At 38.1% G+C, this 24687-nt stretch overlaps 1 protein-coding gene, 1 long non-coding RNA gene and 1 pseudogene across 2 annotated transcripts in view; 2 read left to right on the forward strand and 1 right to left on the reverse strand.

The window, feature by feature from the left end:
- The window catches only part of LOC134329504 (NACHT, LRR and PYD domains-containing protein 3-like), a gene marked incomplete at its 3' end in the record, with an annotated part of 46171 nt that extends 44024 nt beyond the window's left edge, over positions 1-2147 (forward strand). The window contains exons 8-9 of the mRNA XM_063010791.1: positions 1621-1794; positions 1988-2147. Of these exons, the coding sequence (XP_062866861.1) occupies positions 1621-1794; positions 1988-2147 (334 nt within the window). The remainder of the gene's footprint in view (positions 1-1620; positions 1795-1987) is intronic.
- Positions 1-24687, reverse strand: part of LOC134328691 (NACHT, LRR and PYD domains-containing protein 3-like) — a 1194473-nt pseudogene that overhangs the window by 60940 nt on the left and 1108846 nt on the right.
- On the forward strand, positions 2489-4009 carry LOC134329444 (uncharacterized). Its single transcript, XR_010014875.1, has 3 exons — positions 2489-2632; positions 2880-3056; positions 3233-4009. It is a non-coding gene; the product is annotated as an uncharacterized LOC134329444 (long non-coding RNA).

Raw genomic sequence — 24687 nt, forward strand, 5'->3', positions numbered from 1 at the left:
ATGGTTTAGGTTAGGGGAAAAGTTAAAGAGCGAGGCGCGGATACGAACCTGGATCGCAAAGCTACCTGAGCGGTGTTTTACCCACTCAGCCAAACAGGCAGCGATGACACCTGGAAAAGAGAAGCGCCATAGGACAACTGCGGTGAGTGTCTGTTAGGCTAGCATTAGCCCGCTGCTAGCCATGCAAGCGGGGTTAAAGCAAGGTCAAAACAAACCGCAGCTCGTGGGCTGCAAGTAATCGCACCGGCTTTCCCTATTGGTAAAAACAAAGCCCTGAATTACCTCAGCCTTGCGACTTACACACCCAACCACTCTTATAGTGCCTGGGGTACCAATCTAGCCCTACAAAAGGAAATGGCTGGTGCAGTGCAGCCATAGCCCAAAACAAAGAACAAAGGTGCGACGCCTGCAGACTGGCGACGCCCCCTTAAATAGGGAGCTGACAGCTGCAGGTCGTTGCCCTAATCAGCTGGCCTCTTACTTGAGGCCACGCTGCTCTTTGTTCTGTAACGCCTGCGACGCTGGGAAGTGGTGGTATGTTCACCAGACGTCGCAGGCACCCTAACAATTCCTAATTGTTTTGGGATTGTTTTAAATTCCTTCCCAGACTCATATGCATGTACACCCTTCTTTCTGAAGGCCCTAGAGTGCTCTTTAGATCTCACCATGATGATAACACTTACTTCAATAACGATGGTCTAATTATTGCAGCTGATGTGGTGCACCAGATTCTAATTTTAGACATTTTAAGTAGTAATAAATGTGGGGGTGTTTTTTGTTTAGCTATAAAAGCTCCATCTCTGAGTACTGTTCAGATCAAGCTCAAATGTTCATATGTTTAAAAAGACAGAGGTTTTTATGGGGTGTCCTAACTTTTTCACATGACTATGGGTGTGTTCAAAAAGCTAGTGAGCTCTCTACATAGGCAGCATTTTACGTCATCCTGTGCGCGCTCTCGAGAAGGAGGCTGTTCGAAATCCTAGATGTCTTAAAATCCTCACTTCTGAGGCATCTTAATATTTCAATGTTATTTTGGCTCAAGAACGAGTGAGCATCCGACGCTGCCTTAGTGACCAAGGCAATCCCAGAATGCATTGCGAGTCGGCTTCTCTACTCTCACAGAAAAATAAACATGGCTGAAGGGGCGGAGAAAGGAATGGAGTTATTATCAAACGTAAATAAAATATTACTGATTTTTAACTTGTATAAACTTTACCGAGTGTTTTTATTTGCAAGTTAGGGCTTGTCAGGAAATTTAACCGTTATCGGTACATGAAGTGAGGTTATTTTAACGTTAGCGTGCTGTGCTACCTCAATCCATTGGTTTTAATGGCAAGATGCTAAATGCTAAAGGCGAAACCCGAAACCCATCGGAATCGCTATCTAAGTAGTGCGTTCGAATAACCTGCCTTATAAGTCATTGACTTATTAGAATCCTCTCTACTGATGTATGTAGACAGTAAGACAGCAAGGCAGCTCCCTAGGTTTTCGAACACACCCTATGTGTCATTCAAAATAAGAAAATACATCTGGCGCCAAAGAATCTGTTATGTTCTAAATAATTCTGTTCCTGTGATGTGATAGCTTCTCTTAAAATACTGATCTATTATTTCTCTCCAGGTTGTGGAATTGTGATCTAACAGAGGAAAGTTGTGAAGTTCTGTCCTCAGTTCTCAGTTTAAACTCCTCCAGTCTGAAACATCTGAACCTGAGTTACAATAAACTGAAGGATTCAGGAGTGAAGCTGCTCTCTGCTGGACTGGAGAATCCACACTGTAAACTGAAGATACTGGTGTAAGATCTTTACTTTTACACTGTAGATACAGAATATTTCTTTTGAAAGTTAATTAATTAATAAAAAAGGAAAGCAAAAAACTTTCTTCTATTGTGCACTTCAAACGTTGCTAAACACTGAAATTATGATTCTGTGTTTGTGACTGATGGCAAAATATTTGTACTGATACTGTATCTGATTATTTCTCTCCAGGTTGTGGGATTGTAATCTAACAGAGGAAAGTTGTGAAGTTCTGTCCTCAGTTCTCAGTTTAAACTCCTCCAGTCTGAAACATCTGAACCTGAGTAACAATAAACTGAAGGATTCAGGAGTGAAGCTGCTCTCTGCTGGACTGGAGAATCCACACTGTAAACTGGAGAAACTGGAGTAAGATCTTCACTTTTACTAAGTTGTATACACACTTATTAATTTACACTAATTACTTCATCCTAGGAAACAATCAGCGTAAACAAATAAACCATCTCAGGATGACACACGCACACACTTTTAGAGACAATGTTAAAATGATTACTGATTCAGAATCATTGTGGTGGAACCTAACTGCTTTCACTTTCATCTGCACTGCAGTCTGGGTAATATTATTAGATCTGCTACTTGGATTCCACCTACTGGTGCAGGGCGACATCTTTAATTTCTCTGATTGATCTGATTATTTCTCTCCAGGTTGTGGGGTTGTGATCTAACAGAGGAAAGTTGTGAAGTTCTGTCCTCAGTTCTCAGTTTAAACTCCTCCAGTCTGAAACATCTGAACCTGAGTAACAATAAACTGAAGGATTCAGGAGTGAAGCTGCTCTCTGCTGGACTGGAGAATCCATACTGTAAACTGGAGATACTGTGGTAAGATCTTCACTTTCACTTAGATACAGAAGATCATTCATACAGAAACTGTTATTGATGTGTGTAAGAGTTTGATATTTTACTCATTTTCCCCACACAAGATAAAACACTATCATTAATATAATAGAATAGTTTTACATGTTGAAGATTTCTCAGTGATGTTGTCTGATTGTGGATCTGAATGGAGATGGAGGAGGAGGTGGGAGAAGATGATGTATGATTTTTATTAAATGATTTTATTTTGCAGGTTGTGGAGCTGCAATATTACAGTTGAAGGTTTTACTGCTCTGGCTTCAGCTCTGAAATCAAATCCATCATCACGTCTGAGGGAACTGCAATTGCACGACAATCATCCAAGAGAATCAGGAGTAAAACTGCTCAAAGATTTACAGGAGGATCCACAATGTAACCTAAAGGAACTACTGTAAGTTGCTGTTGCTTTAAACACATTTACACACACATACACACATTACATACTATGGTGAGTTACCAACCAGAACTCTATAAAGGGATCTTTGGTGTGCTGGTGTTTACTGGTTCTGATAATGTTGAGTCTAATAGGTGACTGAAACATCTGATCATGTCTGATCTATTTTACAGGTTCTGATTTGAATACTCATTAAATTATGAGAAGAAGATGGAGATAAACATTATCTAGTCTTCATACTGGGATTCTACATGGTGACGATTTATTCAGCTTATTACTGTTGAATCTGTAAAGATGCTTTCTGTATAACTGTGTGTACAAGATCAGCACACTCAAACCCACCCTGAAGTGCTGATGGACCTTCTGTACATCAGTACTGAAGTAATGAGATTGGAGAGTCCATCAGGTTTCTGGTACCATCTGTACTAATCTGGTAGACTAAACACTGAGCACCTGGTACATGTGAGTTAGGAGCTGCCAAACTGGGTAAGGGTACATGAGGACTGCTTTAGAAAACCCTGTATTAGCTTGATGCATTAGCATGCTGTTCACTATCTGACCTGTAATGAAGAAGTTTAAAACTACTAGAGATGTTGCCTGGAGGAGAACATGAGGAGGATTACTGGAGTGAATCTCCAAGGATCTCCGATCGGAAATTCAGACGTAAGTGAGGTCTCAAGTTTAGAGCCTCTGCTTACATAACCACAAGATGTTTAGAGGACTGGCTGAAGAAAGTCTCCTCTGTATTCTCATCCTGGAACTTTCCAACGGACCTTGTTGTGTGGTCAGAACAGGCCAAAATAGACACAAAACAGTAGAGGTCCTGGGGTGGGGGGTACATAATGCCCTTTTTGAAATGCAAAATTATGAATCACTTTTATTTACTGTACGTTCTAACCAACTGATGTTAAATATAGAAGATAATGTAAATATTTGTTAAAAGTGACAGTAAGTGTAACAGTTTTGTTAATAACTAATAATAATAACACTAATACATTATGAGTGATATTTCATGTTACCTTTAATGACTGGAATTACTGTATATTTAGTTTATATTCTTAATTACTTTTATCTTCCTGTAGTAATGCAGTGCAGCGAAAAAGTATTTACCTCATTTTCCAATTTTCTCTATTTTTCCATTTGTCACAATTGTACTGTATGTATCAGACCATAAAACAAATCTTATTATACAAGACCAAATAAACACAAAATGTTTTAAACAGTGGTTTCATTTATTGAAAATAAATGATGTGTGTGGCCCTAGAAAAAGTAACTGCACCCTTAGCTACTAAATGAACCAGTTAACTAAATTCTATTGACTACCGGGTTTAAAAGACTAGCCACACTCAGGCATGATTACTGCCAGATATTTTAAATTTAAACATCACTTAAATCTACCAGTTTGAAAAGGAATACAAAGTCATTGCTAAAGCTCTGGGACTTTAGCAAACCACAGTGAGAGCCATTATCCACAAATGGAAAAAAAAACCTTGAACAGTTGTGAACTTTTCTAGGAGTGATCGGTTTCATGAAGAACACATTGATGACTCTTCCAGAAGGTTACAAAGGAACCCAGAAGAACATCTAAAGATCTGCAGACCTCAGTTAAGGTCAATGTACATAATTCCACCAAAATGAAGACACTGGGCAAAATGGCATCCATGAGAGAGTTGCAAGGAGCAAACTACTGCTGACTAAAAAGAACACAAAGGCTCGTCTCTCATTTGCCGAAATAACATCTAGACAACCCTCAAATTATTTTATAATTTTTGATGAAACCATAAATTCTGCTGTCTATCAATTTTTTTTCTATAAAAAAAGTTATTGCTAGTTTGAGATCAGCGTCACATGTAGACAATTTGTTGTTTAAATGTAATAAGATTATCTTCTCATCTTCAGTAGGTTGATGATTGATTTCTTATTACCTAATATTTTTTACTGTACGGGAACTGTCTGAAAATGTGTCACATTTAACATCATTATTTAGACCCTGTTTGTAACCGTATTTCATGTGCTTAACATAGTATATTAAAAATGTTCTGGCAAACAAAGCGTTAACTTGAGCAGAGCTCACTGCCTGTAGCAACCAATCAAAATTGAGAGTTCAGCTTTATCCTGCCCAGCAACTGCTGAGAAAGTGTGATTGGTACAATTCAGAATTCTATTGGAGCAAACGGCTGTACTGCTGGCTGCAGCAAATCAAAACTTAGGATTTAGTTTTCCCGCCTCCGCCACTGTGGTACCTAAGCATCCCTCCAGCTGAATGATTTTATTCGCTAGCCGGGAGGAAGAGGAGCAGAAACTCACTAATACTCTCTTAATCTTAATACTCTCAAAGATGTTCAAACTAATATTCAGAATTTGTTATTTTTTGACCTGGGTTAAGGTTGTTGGGTTGCTTTGCTGGGCTATTTCTCACTCCAGTAACCCAACTGTTGGGTTATTTTCTCAACCAGCACTTGGGTGAACATGTCCTGTGGCTAAATTCTCCTCAGAATATAAACGTACATTTGTAACTGTCTGTGTTGCCAGATTGAGAGGATTTTATTTGAAACTGGCAGGAAATTGGCAAGTTTCAAGAAAACCAGACATTGCAAATAAAAATATTTCAAATGTCACTAAATGTATAATTACTAATCTGTAAGATATATTTAAGGTAAATGTTTTCAGTTTATTTTAATATTTTACATGCTAATAAAATATATGTTTGAAATATTACTAACCATATGTTTAGTTTAATTACCTAAAAACTCATTTTGCCTCACCAAGGCATGAATATCTGCTAACATTAGTGATGGAAATTGTAGCCGCCTGCCTACTGTCTAACTAACAACCCAAAATAAAACAAGCTAGCTAAGGGATTTTAACTTTAATATGATAGTATGTGGCCAATATAATGAAAGCTAACTAAGCTAATCAGAAAAACACATGTAACTCTCTGATATGTGTAAATAATATATTAATTTGTCTGGGTTTATGTTAGTATTTTTTAATTTTGTTTTTTGTGTGTATCCATATAATTGTTGTATTTAATATTCTTTTATTTATTCTAAATAATAATAAAAACATCTTTGTGCTGACTGTTTATTATTATTACAACCCAGCACAATAGTTACAGTAAATTGCATAATCCAATGACTTATAAGGCAGGTTATTTGAACGTGCTCCTTAGACAGCGATCAGATTTCGCTTACAAAGCTAACACAGTTAGCATCTTGCCATTCAAACCAATGGGATGAGGTGGCACAGCACAACATGTCAACTAACATCTCCCTTCATGTACCAAAAACGGTTAAATTCGCTCACAGGCCCGAACTTGCAAATAAAAACACTTGTGCAAGTTTATACAAATTAAAAATAAATGGTAATTTATTTACGTTTGAAAATAACTGTGAGAGAAGAGCTGCCGCACTGAATGCTGGGATTGCCTTGGTCACTAAGGACGCTTCTGATGCTTACTCGTTCTTGAGTCAATATAACATTGAAATGTTAAGATGTCTCACTAGTGAGGATATTAAGGCATATAGAATTTCGAACAGCCTCATTCTTGGGAACGAGCATATATGTGTAACATATGTCTAAAATTATAACTATGTTCTTTATGTTCTGTTCTTATTCAGGGGTTGGGAATAGAAATACTTACTGTGGTAACATTGGTAAGTGTTTCAGCTGTAACATGTCTAAAAGTATAATTATGTTCTGTTCTTATTCAGGAGTGCTGGTTTGTTTAATATCGTAATATATAGTGCTGGACAATAATTCGATATCGATATATATCGCAATAGAAAATGTTTTAATAACGGTGATATAATTTTTAAACAAATTCGATCGATATGCATACATCAGTGCATAATGACGTGTGCCACAGTTACCGCTCTGATTACACTACCAACAGCACGGTGGATATTAGCGGCTAAATGAGTTTAACAGCTGTGAGTGAACGAGCATCCACAGTCAATCCGCAACCAGAAGTTCGAGGGGAAAAAAAGTCTAAGTGACTCTGAAAGTCTCCGGTGCCTCAACAGACACACATTAGACCAATATCTAATTATATCTACAGTGGGGTCAAAAAGTATTTAGTCAGCCACTGATTGTGCAAGTTCTCCTACTTAGAAAGATGAGAGAGGTCTGTAATTTTCATCATAGGTACACTTCAACTATGAGAGACAAAATGAGAAAATTCACATTGTAGGATTTTTAAAGAATTTATTTGTAAATGATGGTGGAAAATAAGTATTTGGTCAATAACAAAAGTTCAACTCAATACTTTGTAACATAACCTTTGTTGGGGATCATTGTCATGCTGGAAGACCCAGCCACGTTCCATCCTTAATGCTCTCACTGATGGAAGGAGGTTTTGGCTTAAAATCTCACGATACATGGCCCCGTTCATTCTTCCCTTAACACGGATCAGTCGTCCTGTCCCCTTTGCAGAAAAACAGCCCCAAAGCATGATGTTTCCACCCCCATGCTTCACAGTAGGTATGGTGTTCTTGGGTTCTTCTTCTTCCTCCAAACACAACGAGTTGGGTTTTTACCAAAAAGTTCCATTTTGGTTTCATCTGACCACATGATATTCTCCCAATCCTCTTCTGGATCATCCATATGCTCTCTGGCAAACTTCAGACGGGCCTGGACATGTACTGGCTTAAGCAGGGGGACACGCCTGGCACTGCAGGATTTGAGTCCCTCACGGCGTAGTGTGTTACTGATGGTAGCCTTTGTTACTTTGGTCCCAGCTCTCTGCAGGTCATTCATCAGGTCCCTCCGTGTAGTTCTGGAATTTTTGCACACCGTTCTCATGATCATTTTGACCCCACGGAATGAGATCTTGACCCCAAGGGAGATTATCAATGGTCTTGTATGTCTTCCATTTTCTTACAATTGCTCCCACAGTTGATTTATTCACACCAACCTGCTTGCCTATTGTAGATTCACTCTTACAAGCCTGGTGCAGGTCTACAATTTTCTTCCTGGTGTCCTTCAACAGCTCTTTGGTCTTGGCCATGGTTGTGTTTGGAGTCTGACTGTTTGAGGCTGTGGACAGGTGTATTTTATACAGATAATGAGGTCAAACAGGTGCCATTAATACAGGTAATGAGTGGAGGACAGAAGAGCTTCTTAAAAAAGAAGTTACAGGTCTGTGAGAGCCAAAAAATCTTGCTTGTTTGTGGGTGACCAAATACTTATTTTCCACCATAATTTACAAATAAATTCTTTAAAAATCCTACAATGTGATTTCCTGGATTTTTTTTCTCATTTTGTCTCTCATAGTTGAAGTGTCCCTATGATGAAAATTACAGACCTCTCTCATCTTTCTAAGTAGAGGAGAGATTCATGGTGCTGAGGAACATGCAGCACATCTTTAACCCTTTAATGCTCTCAACAAGAACTCAACTTTCAAAATGTTATGATCTTTCAGCTGCTGCTTCAGGGTGACACATAAGTTAGAAATGGTGTTTTCTTAAAGTAAGAATACCAATATTTTTTAAGTTTAACACATGCCAATCAGGGAGTAGATACAGCCCAAAAAAGATTATTTAAATACAGCTTATTTTACCCAGCTATTTAGATTTAAACTAATGGTTGAGCAGATCATTAAAGGGTTAAAAGTGCCACACGTTTAGTTAAACTTGCTTGAGTTTTGCTTTTAAATTAATTCTGCCAAAATTCAGTTTTAGGTTATTGGGATATATACAGTACCTATAACTTGAATGTACTACCCAAATAAAAAAAATGGAACAGTATAGAAAATGCAAATAAAATAGATTCAGTGTTTTTTTTTACATTTACATCGACTCTTATTTCATCTTATATGAACCCAAAATATTTCGTGTTATGTCTGGTCAACTTCATTCTTAACATACACATACATGCATTTTAAGCTACAACACATTCTAAAAAAAGTTGGAACAGGGCAATTTAGTCCTCGTAATAAGGTTAAAAAACAACTAAATAATGACGTGATTTCAAATAGGTGATGTGAACAGCTGATTATAATCACAAATTGGCACAGATCATGTTCAGATGGAAGCAGGGGCGGAGCCAGGGGGTGGCCAGTGGTTGCCATGGCCACCATAAAGTAATCTTCGGTCACCCCTCTGGCCCCCCCACCACCGCTTTGCCGGCAATATTTTTGCGGAAGCATTTCTGCACGCAGGAGCAGCGCACCTCAGATGAGTAGTTCTTCATCAAAACAGTGCAGTAATACACTCAGCATAAATGTCAACCACCAACACAATTACAGAAGTACAGTAGTACTATTTAGTAGTATTCGTGGCGCGCTACGAGTAAAAGCGCCAGCTGGCTCTGCGCATTCCAGTGTTGCCAGATTGGGCGATTATCCGCCAAATTGGGCGGATTTTGTTGGAAAACTATTTAATAGCAGGTAAATAACACTTCTATTTAAAAGAAAATCTTCAGTTTTAAGAAGCTCCAGCATTGTAGAAGGCTATTAAAAGTAAAGTCAATTTTCAATGCTGATTTGGCTTAATAGTGTTGGTCAGTCTGTATCATATTCTTGAAAGAAAATTAAAATTAGTTTTCCATGCATTCACACTTGCATGTTCTGGGATTTAATTGAATCTCATCATTACACACAAGTTGGCAGCCAAATGATAAAGTATTGCAAAGGAATATCTTTGAAATTCTTCCTCATAATGTTAAGGTTGCTATGTTTTGTTTTTTCACTTGTCAAAGAAAATAAAGAGAAAAAAAGCTTATTATTAGTATGCAGGTCTTCGTGATGTAATTCTACATGGCACTCACTGCCTTTATAAGTAAATGAGTGAGTGACCACATAAAAAAGGTATCAGTTTCTGTGCCACCCCTGTGTGAGCAATGGTCTCAGTCTGGCCATCCCTATGGAAATTGTCTGACCCCGCCACTGGATGGAAGGAAGAAAAAGGTTGTTAAGGTGGTTTACAGGCTTAAAAGAACAATCTTATATTTTTCTAAATGACCGCTTCAGTTTATACTAACAGCAGTTACTTTTACTTCTACTTTTAATACTTAAGTACATTTAATATCAAGTTACTTTTAATACTTAAGTACATTAAACATCAGATACTTTTAGACTTTTACTCAAGTAATATTTTAAAAGGTGACTTTTACTTCTATCTAAGTAAATTTCTGGTAAGATACTTGTACTTTTACTCAAGTATGGCCTTCCGGTACTTTATACACCACTGCATCCAGGCATGCACTGTTGTACTGTTTAAGGTAGAATGTGAGCCAAATAAGCAGCTGTGATTAAGGAGTCAAACTTTCGATTCTTATGAATGAACTCAGCCTCTTAACAGTCCTAATGAATCAATCGATTCAGTTTTTCGATTTGTTTAAACGGATGATTTAAAAGAACCGATTCAGTAAAACGAACTGAGCTAAACTAAGCTAAAAATGTTAAAATGGTTAAAATTCGCTTCTCATAATGAGATTTAACTTAAATAATGTTACTCAATCACTGTAACCACACAGTCCCAATAGATCAGTTAAGTAAATTACCTTGAGAACACTGAAAACACAGAGGGTTACTATGGTAACCTTATCCACAATCATTCTGTTGTGGCGCCATTTTGACCAAACTAAAAGTCCAATTAACGGTTAGCCAGTTGGCTAACGATGAATAATACCAATAAAAAGAAAGACTAGTCCGGTTTAACAGAACATTTATTACTGAATAGAAACAGAAAAGCAAACTTAGGTTTATACAACCCCTGGCAAAAATTATGGAATCACCACTCTTGGAAGATGTTCTGTCAATTGTTTAATTTTGTAGAAAAAAAATAAATCACAGACATGCCACAAAACTATCATTTCTCAAACTGTCAACCCTCTGGCATTAAGAAACAATAAAAAAAGAAACAAATATAATAGTTGTGGTCAGTCACAATTGCTTTTTTTTTTAGATCAAGTAGAGGAAAAAAATATGGAATCACTCAAATCTGAGGAAAAAATTATGGAATCATTAGAAAACACTGCACCATTATTACTTTGTTGCACCACCTCTGGCTTTTATATGGTTTAAACTCTCTGAGGCATGGAGTTAACTAATGACAAACAGTATTCTTCATCAATCTGCCTTCAACTGTCTCTTATTGCTGTTGCCAGATCAGCTTTGCAGGTTGGAACCTTGTCATTGACCATTTTCTTCAATTTCCACCAGAGATTTTCAAATGGATTGAGATCCGGACTATTTGCAGGCCATGCCATTGACATTATATGTTTTCTTGAAGGAAAGTTTTCACGTCCTTTGCCCTATGGCAAGATGCATTATCATCTTGAAAAATGAAGTCATCATCACCAAACATCCTTTCAATTGATGGAATAAGAAAAGCGTCCAAAATTTCAATGTGGACTTTGGCATTTATTGAAGACCATCTCCCCTGTGCCTTTACCCGACATGCAGGCCCATATCATCAACAACTGTGGAAATTAACATGTTTTCTTTAGGCAGTTATCTTCATAAATTTCATTGGACAGACACCAAACAAAAGTTCCAACATCATCACCTTGCCCAATGCAGATTCGCGATTCATCACTGAAGATCACTTTTATCCAGTCACCCACAGTCCACGATTGCTTTTCTTTAGCCTACTTTAACCTTGTTCTTTTCTTTTAAGGTGTTAATGATGCCTTTTGTTTGGCTTTTCTGTATGTAAATCCCATTTCATTTAGGTGATTTCTTACAGTTCAGTCACAGACATTGACTCCACTTTCCGGCCACTTGTTTCTCATTTGTTTTGTTGTGCATTTTCTGTTTTCAAGACATATTGCTTTAAGTTTTCTATCTTGATGCTTTGATGTCTTACTTGGTCTACCAGTATGCTTCCCTTTTACAACCTTCCCATTTTGTTTGTACTTGGTCCAGATTTTAAACACAGCTTACTGGGAACAACCAACATTTTTTGCGACATTCCACAATGATTTATCTTCTTGAAGGAGTTTTATAATCCTCTCATTTGTTTCAACTGACATATCTTGTGTTGGAACCATGATTCATGACAATCTGCTTTGTGCAACAGCTCTCCGAGGTGTTAGGTGCTCTTTTTAAACTGAAGAATAATTAGCAAATCTAATCTGCTGCAGATGTTTTGTTTTTAAACTGCAAATTACAGAGTGATTCCATAATTTTTTCCTCAGATTTGAGTGATTCCATATTTTTTTCCTCTACTTGATCTAAAAAAAGCAATTGTGACTGACCACAACTATTATATTTGTTTCTTTTTTTTATTGTTTCTTAACGCCAGAAGGTTGGCATTTTGAAAAATGATAGTTTTGTGGCATGTCTGTGATTTTTTTTTTTTTTTACAAAATTAAACAATTGACAGAACATCTTCCAAGAGTGGTGATTCCATAATTTTTGCCAGGGGTTGTATTAATGTAATTCAGTGCCTCCTTTTTTACTTAACTAAGCCAATTGTCAATTAAAGTCGATTGTTAAAACAGGTCACAGGGTTAAAACCTACTTTTTATAGCTTTGCTTGACTTCATAAAACACACAACAAAACACTGATAAACATGAACTAAATAAACATTAATAAAACATGCTCAATACTAGTTCCTTTTGCAACTTACCAATAAGGGTATAATGACGGATCCTGCTGCTCCTTTCCTTGCATGGTCCAGAAAGAGGGAATCAACCATGAAACACAGATATACTTGATAGGAGAAATGTTAAAGCATATTTTTATTTATTAATTTACTTTTAATCTTACATGTGGAATAATCTATGTTTTTTGTAATAAATGCCATTATTTTTCCAAACAAATTTAAGTAAAATTGAATAAATATATATTTTTAAACAATGTATTTTCTCACAGACTAACTATTGGCGTTACTTTACACGCGTCTGTGTAAAAAGTGGCCAGAAATGACACAAAACATGTTACAGACCGCAGGACACAGTAGCTGTGTAGAAAAAAATGACACATTACTTCTTAGAGTGTAGAAATGCTCCAAAAGTACTTGGAATGATTTTTTACATGAATTTCCATTCAAATTTAAGACCTTTTTTGCCTTCTCCTGTAGAATTGCCATTTTGGAAATCACTTTGCACATCAGCGTGATGCATGGTGTGGTGAGAGACTCGACCAGCGGTCAACAGTGAGAACAAAGGTTGACATATTGTGCATAGCAGCCAATTGATTCATTTCTGATAATGAGGGACCGCGTTCGCTTTCCCCTGATTTATGTGCTAGCAAAGAAAGCTTGTAGATTTAAGCCGACCGTATTCATTTAGTTTCTTGTTCTGAATGATTTTCATTCTGATTTGTTGTTCTTTTGCGTGCAGCTCCGAACGATAGGACAGATTCGTGGTTTTTTTGCGTGGGGTAAGGAAGTGGTGGTCCAGAGCTATTTTTGGATAGGCAGCGTTCACATAAAAAGCTTGTTGATACAAACGTTAAAGAGACCGGTGTTTTAGATCAGCTTCAGCACTGGGCACATAATTAGCCGTTTGCACTATTTCTTAGACTAATTTGACCGTTTCATGATTGAGCTTTACCAAACCTGTAAAGGGCATGCACCGCGTTACCCCCAACACTGCAGACTGTAGTCCTAGCTGAGCTGCTGTTCAACTCCAGTCCAGTTGGTGGCGCTGCTGCGTCTTAAGTTGTTCTGCCATCCGCCATTAACCATCATAAGAAGAACAAGAAGCTGCTGTGTTTGTACTGTAGAGCCTCATCTGTAAGTAAAATATGTATTTAATTATAACCCTTATATTTAATTATAACTACATTCTAATTCATAATAAAACTACATTTCATAATAAAACTTCACTGTGAGGATTTGAGGAGCTTTAACTCCACTTTCATTTAAACACAAACTGATAGCTGCTCCGCTAACTGTTAGCATCGCACATGATTCAGTACTGATGAACCGATTCATTTGAACCAACCCAGCAAAATGAATCAATTGAGCGGAACTGATTGAGTTTCTTCATGATTAAATCTCACATTTTTATATAAACACGTGATATTTTTAAACTTTGTTTATAGTGTAACTTTGTTTACAGTTGAACTTTGTTTACAGTTGAACTTTGTTTACAGTGGAACTTTGTTTACAGTGGAACTTTGTTTACAGGTGGTTTGTAGAGTTTTATAGTCACAGTCAGGTGAAAAGTGTAAGCGAGCGTGTTTAATTGTGTACTAGCTCGATTAAGTAAATTGTTTACTGCGTGTCTAAACCATGTATTACGGTACCCGAAGCGTTGAAGAAGGTAAAACTGCTGTTTACAGTTTAATAAACATTATTTACCGTGTTCTGATGCACAAAATCCACTCAATTCAAGAAGAGCATCGACTCTGTTATTAATGAAATACATTTCAGACATTTGTACTGTGGGAATTTGTTGTGATCGGATCTCAAACTCATGTGAAGTGTCTTCGGTTGTGTTAATACCACTTCGAAAATTGTTATCAAAGTCACCCATATGATCATAAAGAACACTTACTCTAGTACTCATGTGATGTATATACTTTTTTACTGTAGGCATTTTGAGTAATGGGATAACAAACTCATGTAAAATGTCTATTTGCTTCTATAAAGAACATTTTTTGAAGTCCAATAAAATTAGCAAAACAATTGTTATCAGGTGCCACCCCTACATCCATGAAGGACATTTACTTTAGTACTAATCTTGTGATTCTGAGACAAATATACTGTAGGAATTTGAAATAATGGGATGGCAAACTTAATCAAAGTGTCAGTTTGGTTGTGTACAGACCACTTTTTTCTACAGTAAAGCATCTATACAGATTCCAGGACCAAAGAAACCCTAACACTCCCTAATTATTACAAGGAAGAAACCTTTACTGGGACCAAACTCAACAGGGACTCTCGATGCTGCCTGGCACCCTTTAATTATAAATACAGTACATCCATTTATCTATCTATCTGTCTGTCTGTCTGTCTGTTAGATCTTTAATAATGCAGTCAGCAGAAGAGGGACACGTCACCCCTCTGAATCTACAACATGACGGATTTCAGAAGAAAATAATACAAAAGGAGGAGAATGAAGAAGATGATGATGATTTCTTCTGTAAGTAAATATTGAAGCATGATGCCACTTTTCCACCAGACAGTGTGGTGTGGTACAGTACAGTGAGGTACAGTAGAGTGAGGTACAGTACAGTATGGTACAGTACAGTACAGTATGGTACAGTACAGTATGGTACAGTACAGTATGGTACAGTACAGTGTGGTACAGTATAGTACAGTACAGTGTGGTACAGTATAGTACAGTACAGTGAGGTACAGTACAGTATGGAACAGTATAGTACAGTACAGTGTGGTACAGTACAGTGTGGTACAGTATAGTACAGTGAGGTACAGTACAGTGTGGTACAGTATAGTACAGTACAGTGAGGTACAGTATAGTACAGTATGGTACAGTACAGTGTGGTACAGTACAGTGTGGTACAGTATAGTACAGTACAGTGTGGTACAGTACAGTATGGTACAGTACAGTATGGTACAGTACAGTATGGTACAGTACAGTGTGGTACAGTATAGTACAGTACAGTGTGGTACAGTATAGTACAGTACAGTGAGGTACAGTACAGTATGGAACAGTATAGTACAGTACAGTGTGGTACAGTACAGTGTGGTACAGTATAGTACAGTGAGGTACAGTACAGTGTGGTACAGTATAGTACAGTACAGTGAGGTACAGTATAGTACAGTATGGTACAGTACAGTGTGGTACAGTACAGTGTGGTACAGTATAGTACAGTACAGTGTGGTACAGTACAGTGTGGTACAGTACAGTGTGGTACAGTATAGTACAGTACAGTGAGGTACAGTACAGTGAGGTACAGTACAGTGTGGTACAGTACAGTATGGTACAGTACAGTGTGGTACAGTACAGTGAGGTACAGTACAGTATGGTACAGTACAGTGTGGTACAGTACAGTATGGTACAGTATGGTACAGTACAGTGTGGTACAGTACAGTATGGTACAGTATGGTACAGTACAGTATGGTACAGTACAGTGTGGTACAGTATAGTACAGTGTGGTACAGTACAGTACAGTGAGGTACAGTACAGTGTGGTACAGTACAGTATAGTACAGTACAGTGTGGTACAGTACAGTGAGGTACAGTACAGTATGGTACAGTACAGTGTGGTACAGTACAGTATGGTACAGTACAGTATGGTACAGTATGGTACAGTACAGTATGGTACAGTACAGTATGGTACAGTACAGTGTGGTACAGTACAGTGTGGTACAGTACAGTGAGGTACAGTACAGTATGGTACAGTACAGTGTGGTACAGTACAGTATGGTACAGTACAGTATGGTACAGTATGGTACAGTACAGTACAGTATGGTACAGTACAGTACAGTATGGTACAGTACAGTTTGGTACAGTACAGTGTGGTACAGTATAGTACAGTGAGGTACAGTACAGTGTGGTACAGTATAGTACAGTACAGTGAGGTACAGTATAGTACAGTACAGTGAGGTACAGTACAGTATGGTACAGTACAGTGTGGTATAGTACAGTGAGGTACAGTACAGTGTGGTACAGTATAGTACAGTACAGTGAGGTACAGTATAGTACAGTACAGTGTGGTACAGTACAGTGTGGTACAGTACAGTATGGTACAGTACAGTGTGGTACAGTACAGTATGGTACAGTATGGTACAGTACAGTATGGTACAGTACAGTACAGTATGGTACAGTACAGTATGGTACAGTACAGTGTGGTACAGTATAGTACAGTGAGGTACAGTACAGTGTGGTACAGTATAGTACAGTACAGTGTGGTACAGTACAGTGTGGTACAGTACAGTGTGGTACAGTATAGTACAGTACAGTGTGGTACAGTACAGTACAGTGAGGTACAGTACAGTGTGGTACAGTACAGTATAGTACAGTACAGTGTGGTACAGTACAGTGAGGTACAGTACAGTATGGTACAGTACAGTGTGGTATAGTACAGTGAGGTACAGTACAGTGTGGTACAGTATAGTACAGTACAGTGAGGTACAGTATAGTACAGTACAGTGAGGTACAGTACAGTGTGGTACAGTACAGTGTGGTACAGTACAGTATGGTACAGTACAGTGTGGTACAGTACAGTGTGGTACAGTACAGTGTGGTACAGTATAGTACAGTACAGTGTGGTACAGTATAGTACAGTACAGTGAGGTACAGTACAGTGTGGTACAGTACAGTATAGTACAGTACAGTGTGGTACAGTACAGTGAGGTACAGTACAGTATGGTACAGTACAGTGTGGTACAGTACAGTATGGTACAGTACAGTATGGTACAGTATGGTACAGTACAGTATGGTACAGTACAGTACAGTATGGTACAGTACAGTATGGTACAGTACAGTGTGGTACAGTACAGTATGGTACAGTACAGTGTGGTACAGTACAGTGTGGTACAGTATAGTACAGTACAGTGAGGTACAGTACAGTGAGGTACAGTACAGTGTGGTACAGTACAGTATGGTACAGTACAGTGAGGTACAGTACAGTATGGTACAGTACAGTGTGGTACAGTACAGTATGGTACAGTACAGTATGGTACAGTATGGTACAGTACAGTATGGTACAGTATGGTACAGTACAGTATGGTACAGTACAGTATGGTACAGTACAGTGTGGTACAGTATAGTACAGTGAGGTACAGTACAGTGTGGTACAGTATAGTACAGTACAGTGAGGTACAGTATAGTACAGTACAGTGTGGTACAGTACAGTGTGGTACAGTACAGTGTGGTACAGTATAGTACAGTACAGTGTGGTACAGTACAGTGTGGTACAGTACAGTGTGGTACAGTGTGGTACAGTACAGTATGGTACAGTACAGTATAGTACAGTACAGTGTGGTACAGTATAGTACAGTGAGGTACAGTACAGTGTGGTACAGTATAGTACAGTACAGTGAGGTACAGTATAGTACAGTACAGTGAGGTACAGTACAGTATGGTACAGTACAGTGTGGTACAGTACAGTGTGGTACAGTATAGTACAGTGAGGTACAGTACAGTGTGGTACAGTATAGTACAGTACAGTGAGGTACAGTATAGTACAGTACAGTATGGTACAGTACAGTGTGGTACAGTACAGTGTGGTACAGTATAGTACAGTACAGTGTGGTACAGTACAGTGTGGTACAGTACAGTGTGGTACAGTATAGTACAGTACAGTGAGGTACAGTACAGTATGGTACAGTACAGTATAGTACAGTGTGGTACAGTACAGTGAGGTACAGTACAGTATGGTACAGTACAGTACAGTGTGGTACAGTATAGTACAGTACAGTGTGGTACAGTACAGTGTGGTACAGTACAGTGTGGTACAGTATAGTACAGTACAGTGTGGTACAGTATAGTACAGTACAGTGTGGTACAGTATAGTACAGTACAGTGAGGTACAGTACAGTGTGGTACAGTACAGTATAGTACAGTACAGTGTGGTACAGTACAGTGAGGTACAGTACAGTATGGTACAGTACAGTGTGGTACAGTACAGTATGGTACAGTACAGTATGGTACAGTATGGTACAGTACAGTATGGTACAGTACAGTATGGTACAGTACAGTGTGGTACAGTACAGTATGGTACAGTACAGTGTGGTACAGTATAGTACAGTACAGTGTGGTACAGTATAGTACAGTACAGTGTGGTACAGTATAGTACAGTACAGTGAGGTACAGTACAGTGTGGTACAGTACAGTATGGTACAGTACAGTGTGGTACAGTACAGTATGGTACAGTACAGTATGGTACAGTATGGTACAGTACAGTACAGTGTGGTACAGTACAGTGTGGTACAGTACAGTGTGGTACAGTACAGTATGGTACAGTACAGTGTGGTACAGTACAGTATGGTACAGTACAGTGTGGTACAGTATAGTACAGTACAGTGTGGTACAGTATAGTACAGTACAGTGTGGTACAGTATAGTACAGTACAGTGAGGTACAGTACAGTGTGGTACAGTACAGTATGGTACAGTACAGTGTGGTACAGTACAGTATGGTACAGTACAGTATGGTACAGTATGGTACAGTACAGTACAGTATGGTACAGTACAGTGTGGTACAGTACAGTGTGGTACAGTACAGTGTGGTACAGTACAGTATGGTACAGTACAGTATGGTACAGTACAGTACAGTTAGTATTGGAGTCACTAATCAGTAGGAATAATAAGAGAAAGTGGATAGTGGGATTAGAACCTGTACTGTACCGTACTGTCCTGTGCTGCTACACTCCAGTCTGGATTTCAGTTTTAATCTAACTAGGATTTATTTGTGATTGGAAATCAAACCCACAACCTTCAGTTTCCTTCAGTTGTTGAGTTTCTTCTTCTCATATTGATGAATTTCAGGTGAAGTCACTTTAATCCCTCCGGAACTTGTTGCTTCTGTGGAATTGCTCTTCTCAGAGGACCAACAGTGTGGAGGTTTCCAGATGAAGCCTGTGAAGAAGGAAGAACCTGAAGATACAGATGAACTCAGTAAGACTTTTTAATAACGTTTTTATAAAATTATTTCTCCTAATTTGGTCGTGTCTGAATTACTTGTAATATTTGTGTATTTTTAGTGCATAAGTGAGCAGGTGAGTGAAATGAGAAGACAGAAGTAAAGAATATTAAACAGATCATGCTGACTGTACAGTGTGTAGACTAGTATATAATTACAGAGTAATGCCAGGTGAATACAAGTGGCTGAATGATTGGGTAATGAATGAGAATAAATAAAGTCGAGTATATAAGCTGATATATTTAATATATACATGATTGTTTGTGCTGATGGTCCTGGAGAGATGAGTCCCCAGAAACAATAAAGATTCTAACTGGGTTCACAAAGGTCTTTTATAGCTACGTTAGCATTAGCATCTGGAGGGATATAAACTGCAGCAGTAACAATGCAGGAAACCTCTGGTGGTTATAATACCTGGTTATAAAGGGTCTACACGTTATAACCAGGTATTCCAGGTCAACAGAGCAGTAGGTATTAACTATGACAGAGTCCATGCACCAGGTTTTGTTTACATAAAGGCAAACACCACCACAGAAGCTCTTCATCAGTTCCACCACGCTGTGGTTTAGCTGCAGTCCATGATCCTCTTCTGTGTCAGGGTCCAGATTTTTATTTCGTCATGGCATATTGGCAAGGAAGATACAAGGTAGTTTTAGCTTAGCGCGCTAACCTCCACATTTACCCTGTTTTGGCTCTTCCTGTTGGGATGAACAGCTCGCTTGGACGTGGTGTTCTGCTCACTTCTGGAAGTAGCTGGTTGAATTCGAATGGACGGTCCAAAACAACACTTAAAGCGGTATAAATGAATGTCCATCAGCGTCTGTCTGTCGTATGTGTAGTTCACACGAGTGATTCAAGTGAAAACGCAGTAAATTGGCAAATAAATAAACACTAGATCGCTAAGCCTGGTGAGACTCTCGGGGGCATGCGCCGCCATCTTGCCCAAAGGCGGAAACATGTATTGTGGTCAGATGAATCGGCCTGTCTGCAGTCCTGACCTGTCCCCAATAGAGAACGGTCCCAACTTTTTTTTGATGTTTAATTAATAAATGAAATGAAGCTAAACAGATAAAAGATGAAATATCTCAGCTTAATCCTGTCTGACATCAAATAATAGTCAAAGTCAGTGTAAGAAACTCTTTTATTTGGGGTTGTATTATTATTATTATTATTATTATTATTATTATTATTATTATTATTATTATTATTATTAAATCGGCTGAAACCCTGTTTGAACAAAGGTTTATATGTCGTCTTTTTTGACAGGTTGTATAGAAGTACGTGTCTGTTAGTTCTAACTTAAGTGCTTAATAAAGAAGTTGGTCGTTACTACCAACAATAACAACCTTATTTTTTTTCCTTCACAAAACAAAGAAATTTCAGGTGAAGGAACCTCGATCCCTGAGGAACACCTCACCCCAGTGGACCAACAGTGTGGAGGTTTCCAGATGAAATCTGTGAAGAAGGAAGAAGCTGAAGATAAAGATGATCTCAGTAAGATATTTTTTATCTTGAGTAAAATAAGATGTGGATTGAATAGAATCAGAGGCAGCTGGGATGAAGCATCATACAGTGAAAGTTTGTATTGTGCTCATGCAGATCAGTGTGAGCAGGAAATGATGAATGCAGGATGAATCACGTTACAGGACTTTAGCATCAGATCTCAGTTTAACATTTACTAACAATCTTTATTATTTATAATGTTATTAATGTATTTTATTATAATGTTATTAATGTATTTGATTATTTATAATGTTATAAATGTATTTGATTATTTATAATGTTATAAATGTATTTGATTATTTATAATGTTATAAATGTATTTGATTATTTATAATGTTATAAATGCATTTGATTATTTATAATGTTATAAATGTATTTGATTATTTATAATGTTATAAATGTATTTGATTATTTTCTGCTTCAGAACTGAACAAGGATTTCTCCTGCTCCTCGTGTCCACGTTCCTCTACAACCCAAAATCAGCTCCACAATCACATCAAGAGCTGCAACCATGTTAAATATGAGACTCTGGTGAAGATTAAGACTGAACATGAGGATCTGACGCCCACCAGAAGCTCCAGTAATCAGCAAACGTCCTCTGGTACTGTCAGCATTAACACGTCTCTCAGTCCCACACAGAGAGAAAGAAACGTCTGCTCACAGTGTAGGAAGAGCTTCAGTACCCGGAGTGCTCTTAAAAGACACCAGCGCATTCACACTGGAGAGAAACCATATCAGTGCTCACAGTGTGGGAAGAGTTTTAATCAACAGAGTCATCTCAAAAGACACCAGCGCATTCACACTGGAGAGAAACCATATCAGTGCTCACAGTGTGAAAAGAGTTTTATTACACAGGGTAATCTCAAAATACACCAACGCATTCACACTGGAGAGAAACCATATCAGTGCTCACAGTGTGGAAAGAGTTTTATTACACAGGGTCATCTCAAAATACACCAGCGCATTCACACTGGACAGAAACCGTATCAGTGCTCACAGTGTAAAAAGAGTTTTATTACACAGTGTAATCTTAAAATACACAAGCGCATTCACACTGGAGAGAAACCGTATCAGTGCTCACAGTGTGGAAAGAGTTTTAATATACAGAGTCATCTGAAAAAACACCAGCGCATTCACACTGGTGAGAAACCGTATCAGTGCTCACAGTGTGGGAAGAGTTTTAATGAACAGGGTAGTCTCAAAAGACACCAGCGCATTCACACTGGAGAGAAACCGTATCAGTGCTCACAGTGTGGGAAGAGTTTTAATACAAAGAGTGAGCTGAAAAGACACCAGCGCATTCACACTGGAGAGAAACCGTATCAGTGCTCACAGTGTGGGAAGAGTTTTAATACAAAGAGTCATCTCAAAACACACCAGCGCATTCACATTTTACAGAAATGATGCTCACGGTGTTGGAGCTGCTTTGCTCATTTATCAGCACTTAGACACAAGTGTGACTCATCAGATTGTACCAAACAAGCTAAAATATAAAAATATAAAATTTAGTGAGTGTTGGGGAGAAATATTTAGCAATGAATGAATTATACTGTGTAATTAATAGGTATTTAATTACACAGTAAACATTAATAAGTAAATAATATTAATAAAAGTATAAATCTTTAGGTTAAACTATTACTGGGAAATAATGTGATTATCTGTAGTGGAGTGAATGGTGGGTAGAACCAGGAGGTTTAGAGCCTGATGTAAGTGAATGCTATCAGTTATTAGTGGAAGTGAATTGAAAAAAAAAGGTATTGGATGAGCTAGCATATATTGGTCTTAGTGAAACTGTGCTTGATTGGTTTTCTTCATACATTTCTAAATGTGTACAGTATGTTCACAGTAACTCCTGTTACTAGTGGTGTCCCTCAGGGCTCTGTCTTGGGGACTCTACTATTTATAATTTACCTGCTTCTTATTGGACGTATCTTTAGGAAATACAACATTTAATTTTATTGTTATGCAGACGACTGTGAGCTATAACCGTCCACTGTGCCCACGGCTACTCTTCCTCCTCCATCTCTCTCTGATTGGCTAATAGAATTAAGAACATGGTTATCTTACAATTTTCTCAAATTAAATGCTGATCAAACTGAAATTCTTCTCATAGGTAGAAAATCTCCTCTCTCTAAATCTAACAAATTCTCAGTGATGATGAAGAACTCAGTCGTCTCTCCTTCCACTCACAATCTTTCATTTCATGCACATATTAACAATATCACACAATCTGCTCATTTCCATTTACGTAACATAAATAATCTACGTCCATTCCTTTCTCCTAGAAGTGTTGATGTTCTTGTTCATGCCCTGGTCACATCTCAAATTGATCATTGTAACTCTCTCCTTTTTGGTCTACCTCATATTGGGGCTAGAGCTTTTAGCTACTCTGCCCCACATCTCTGGAACTCTCTCCCTCCTGACATTCGCATCATTGATTCAATCCCTAGTTTCAAAACATGCCTTAAAACATATTTCTTTAAACTCACCTACCCTTAATCTGTGTAATTAATTATGTACTTATGTTTTTTATTGTTGTCACGAACGGGGACTGAGGCGAGACAGAGGGGCGGGAGACAGAGGGGCGGACACACACGCAGAGATGTAAACTAAATATATTTATTAATAAAGACACGGGCTAGGAACATAGTAGCACAAGTTAGGAACATGGCTAGTAACACAAGCTTGGAACATGGCTAGTAACACAAGCTTGGAACATGGCTAGTAACACAAGCTTGGAACATGGCTAGTAACACAATCTAGAAACATGGCTAGTTACACAAGCTAGGAACATGGCTAGTAACACAAGCTAGAAACATGGCTAGTTACACAAACTAGGAACATGGCTAATAACTAGTGATGTCACCCTTGACACTGAAGCTTCGAGGCATGTGCCAAAAAAACGACACTCAGTGCTTCGAATCACTGAGTCGATGCTTGATTCGTTCGGCTCACACCCACGTGACCGTTTCAGAGGCCGGTTCAAAAAGAGTAAATCATAGCTCGCGCTTCGAGGGTTGCATAAGGAGTGAGAGCGTTAGAGTGAGATCAAACTTGTTTTTCCACAAGCACTTTTGTTATTTTTACATTCATACACTAACATTCACATGATATACATGGATATTCATACAGAAAGCCTATATGAGCCTTGCCTATGAAAAACAGGCAATTAACTACGGCTATGAAAAATGTAAAATTCACATCAAACGTAATTTTGGGAAGATTGCATAATTTATAGAAATGTAATTTATTAGAAAAACGCAAAAATAAGAACCCAGACAAGACACAACAAATCACAACAAACCAAACAGATTTCCTTTATTGACTTACTGACCAAAATAACTTTTTAATGAAATGAAATGGGGTTAAAAACTGAAGGGGATTAATACAAGACACTGTTTTCTCTGTTCGTCAGAGGGCGGTAATGTCCAATGGTTCATGAGGCTTCATGAAGTGAACCTTTTTTCGGGACAATTGGATGGAAAGCTTCAGTGCTTCAGAAAGCTTCGGATTCCCATCACTACTAATAACACAAGCTAGGAACATGGCTAGTTACACAAACTAGAAACATGGCTAGTTACACAAACTAGGAACATGAGCTTTAACAGACCTTACAGATT

The sequence above is a fragment of the Trichomycterus rosablanca genome, chromosome 15 (genome assembly GCF_030014385.1).
Source record: "Trichomycterus rosablanca isolate fTriRos1 chromosome 15, fTriRos1.hap1, whole genome shotgun sequence".
NCBI lineage: Eukaryota > Metazoa > Chordata > Actinopteri > Siluriformes > Trichomycteridae > Trichomycterus > Trichomycterus rosablanca.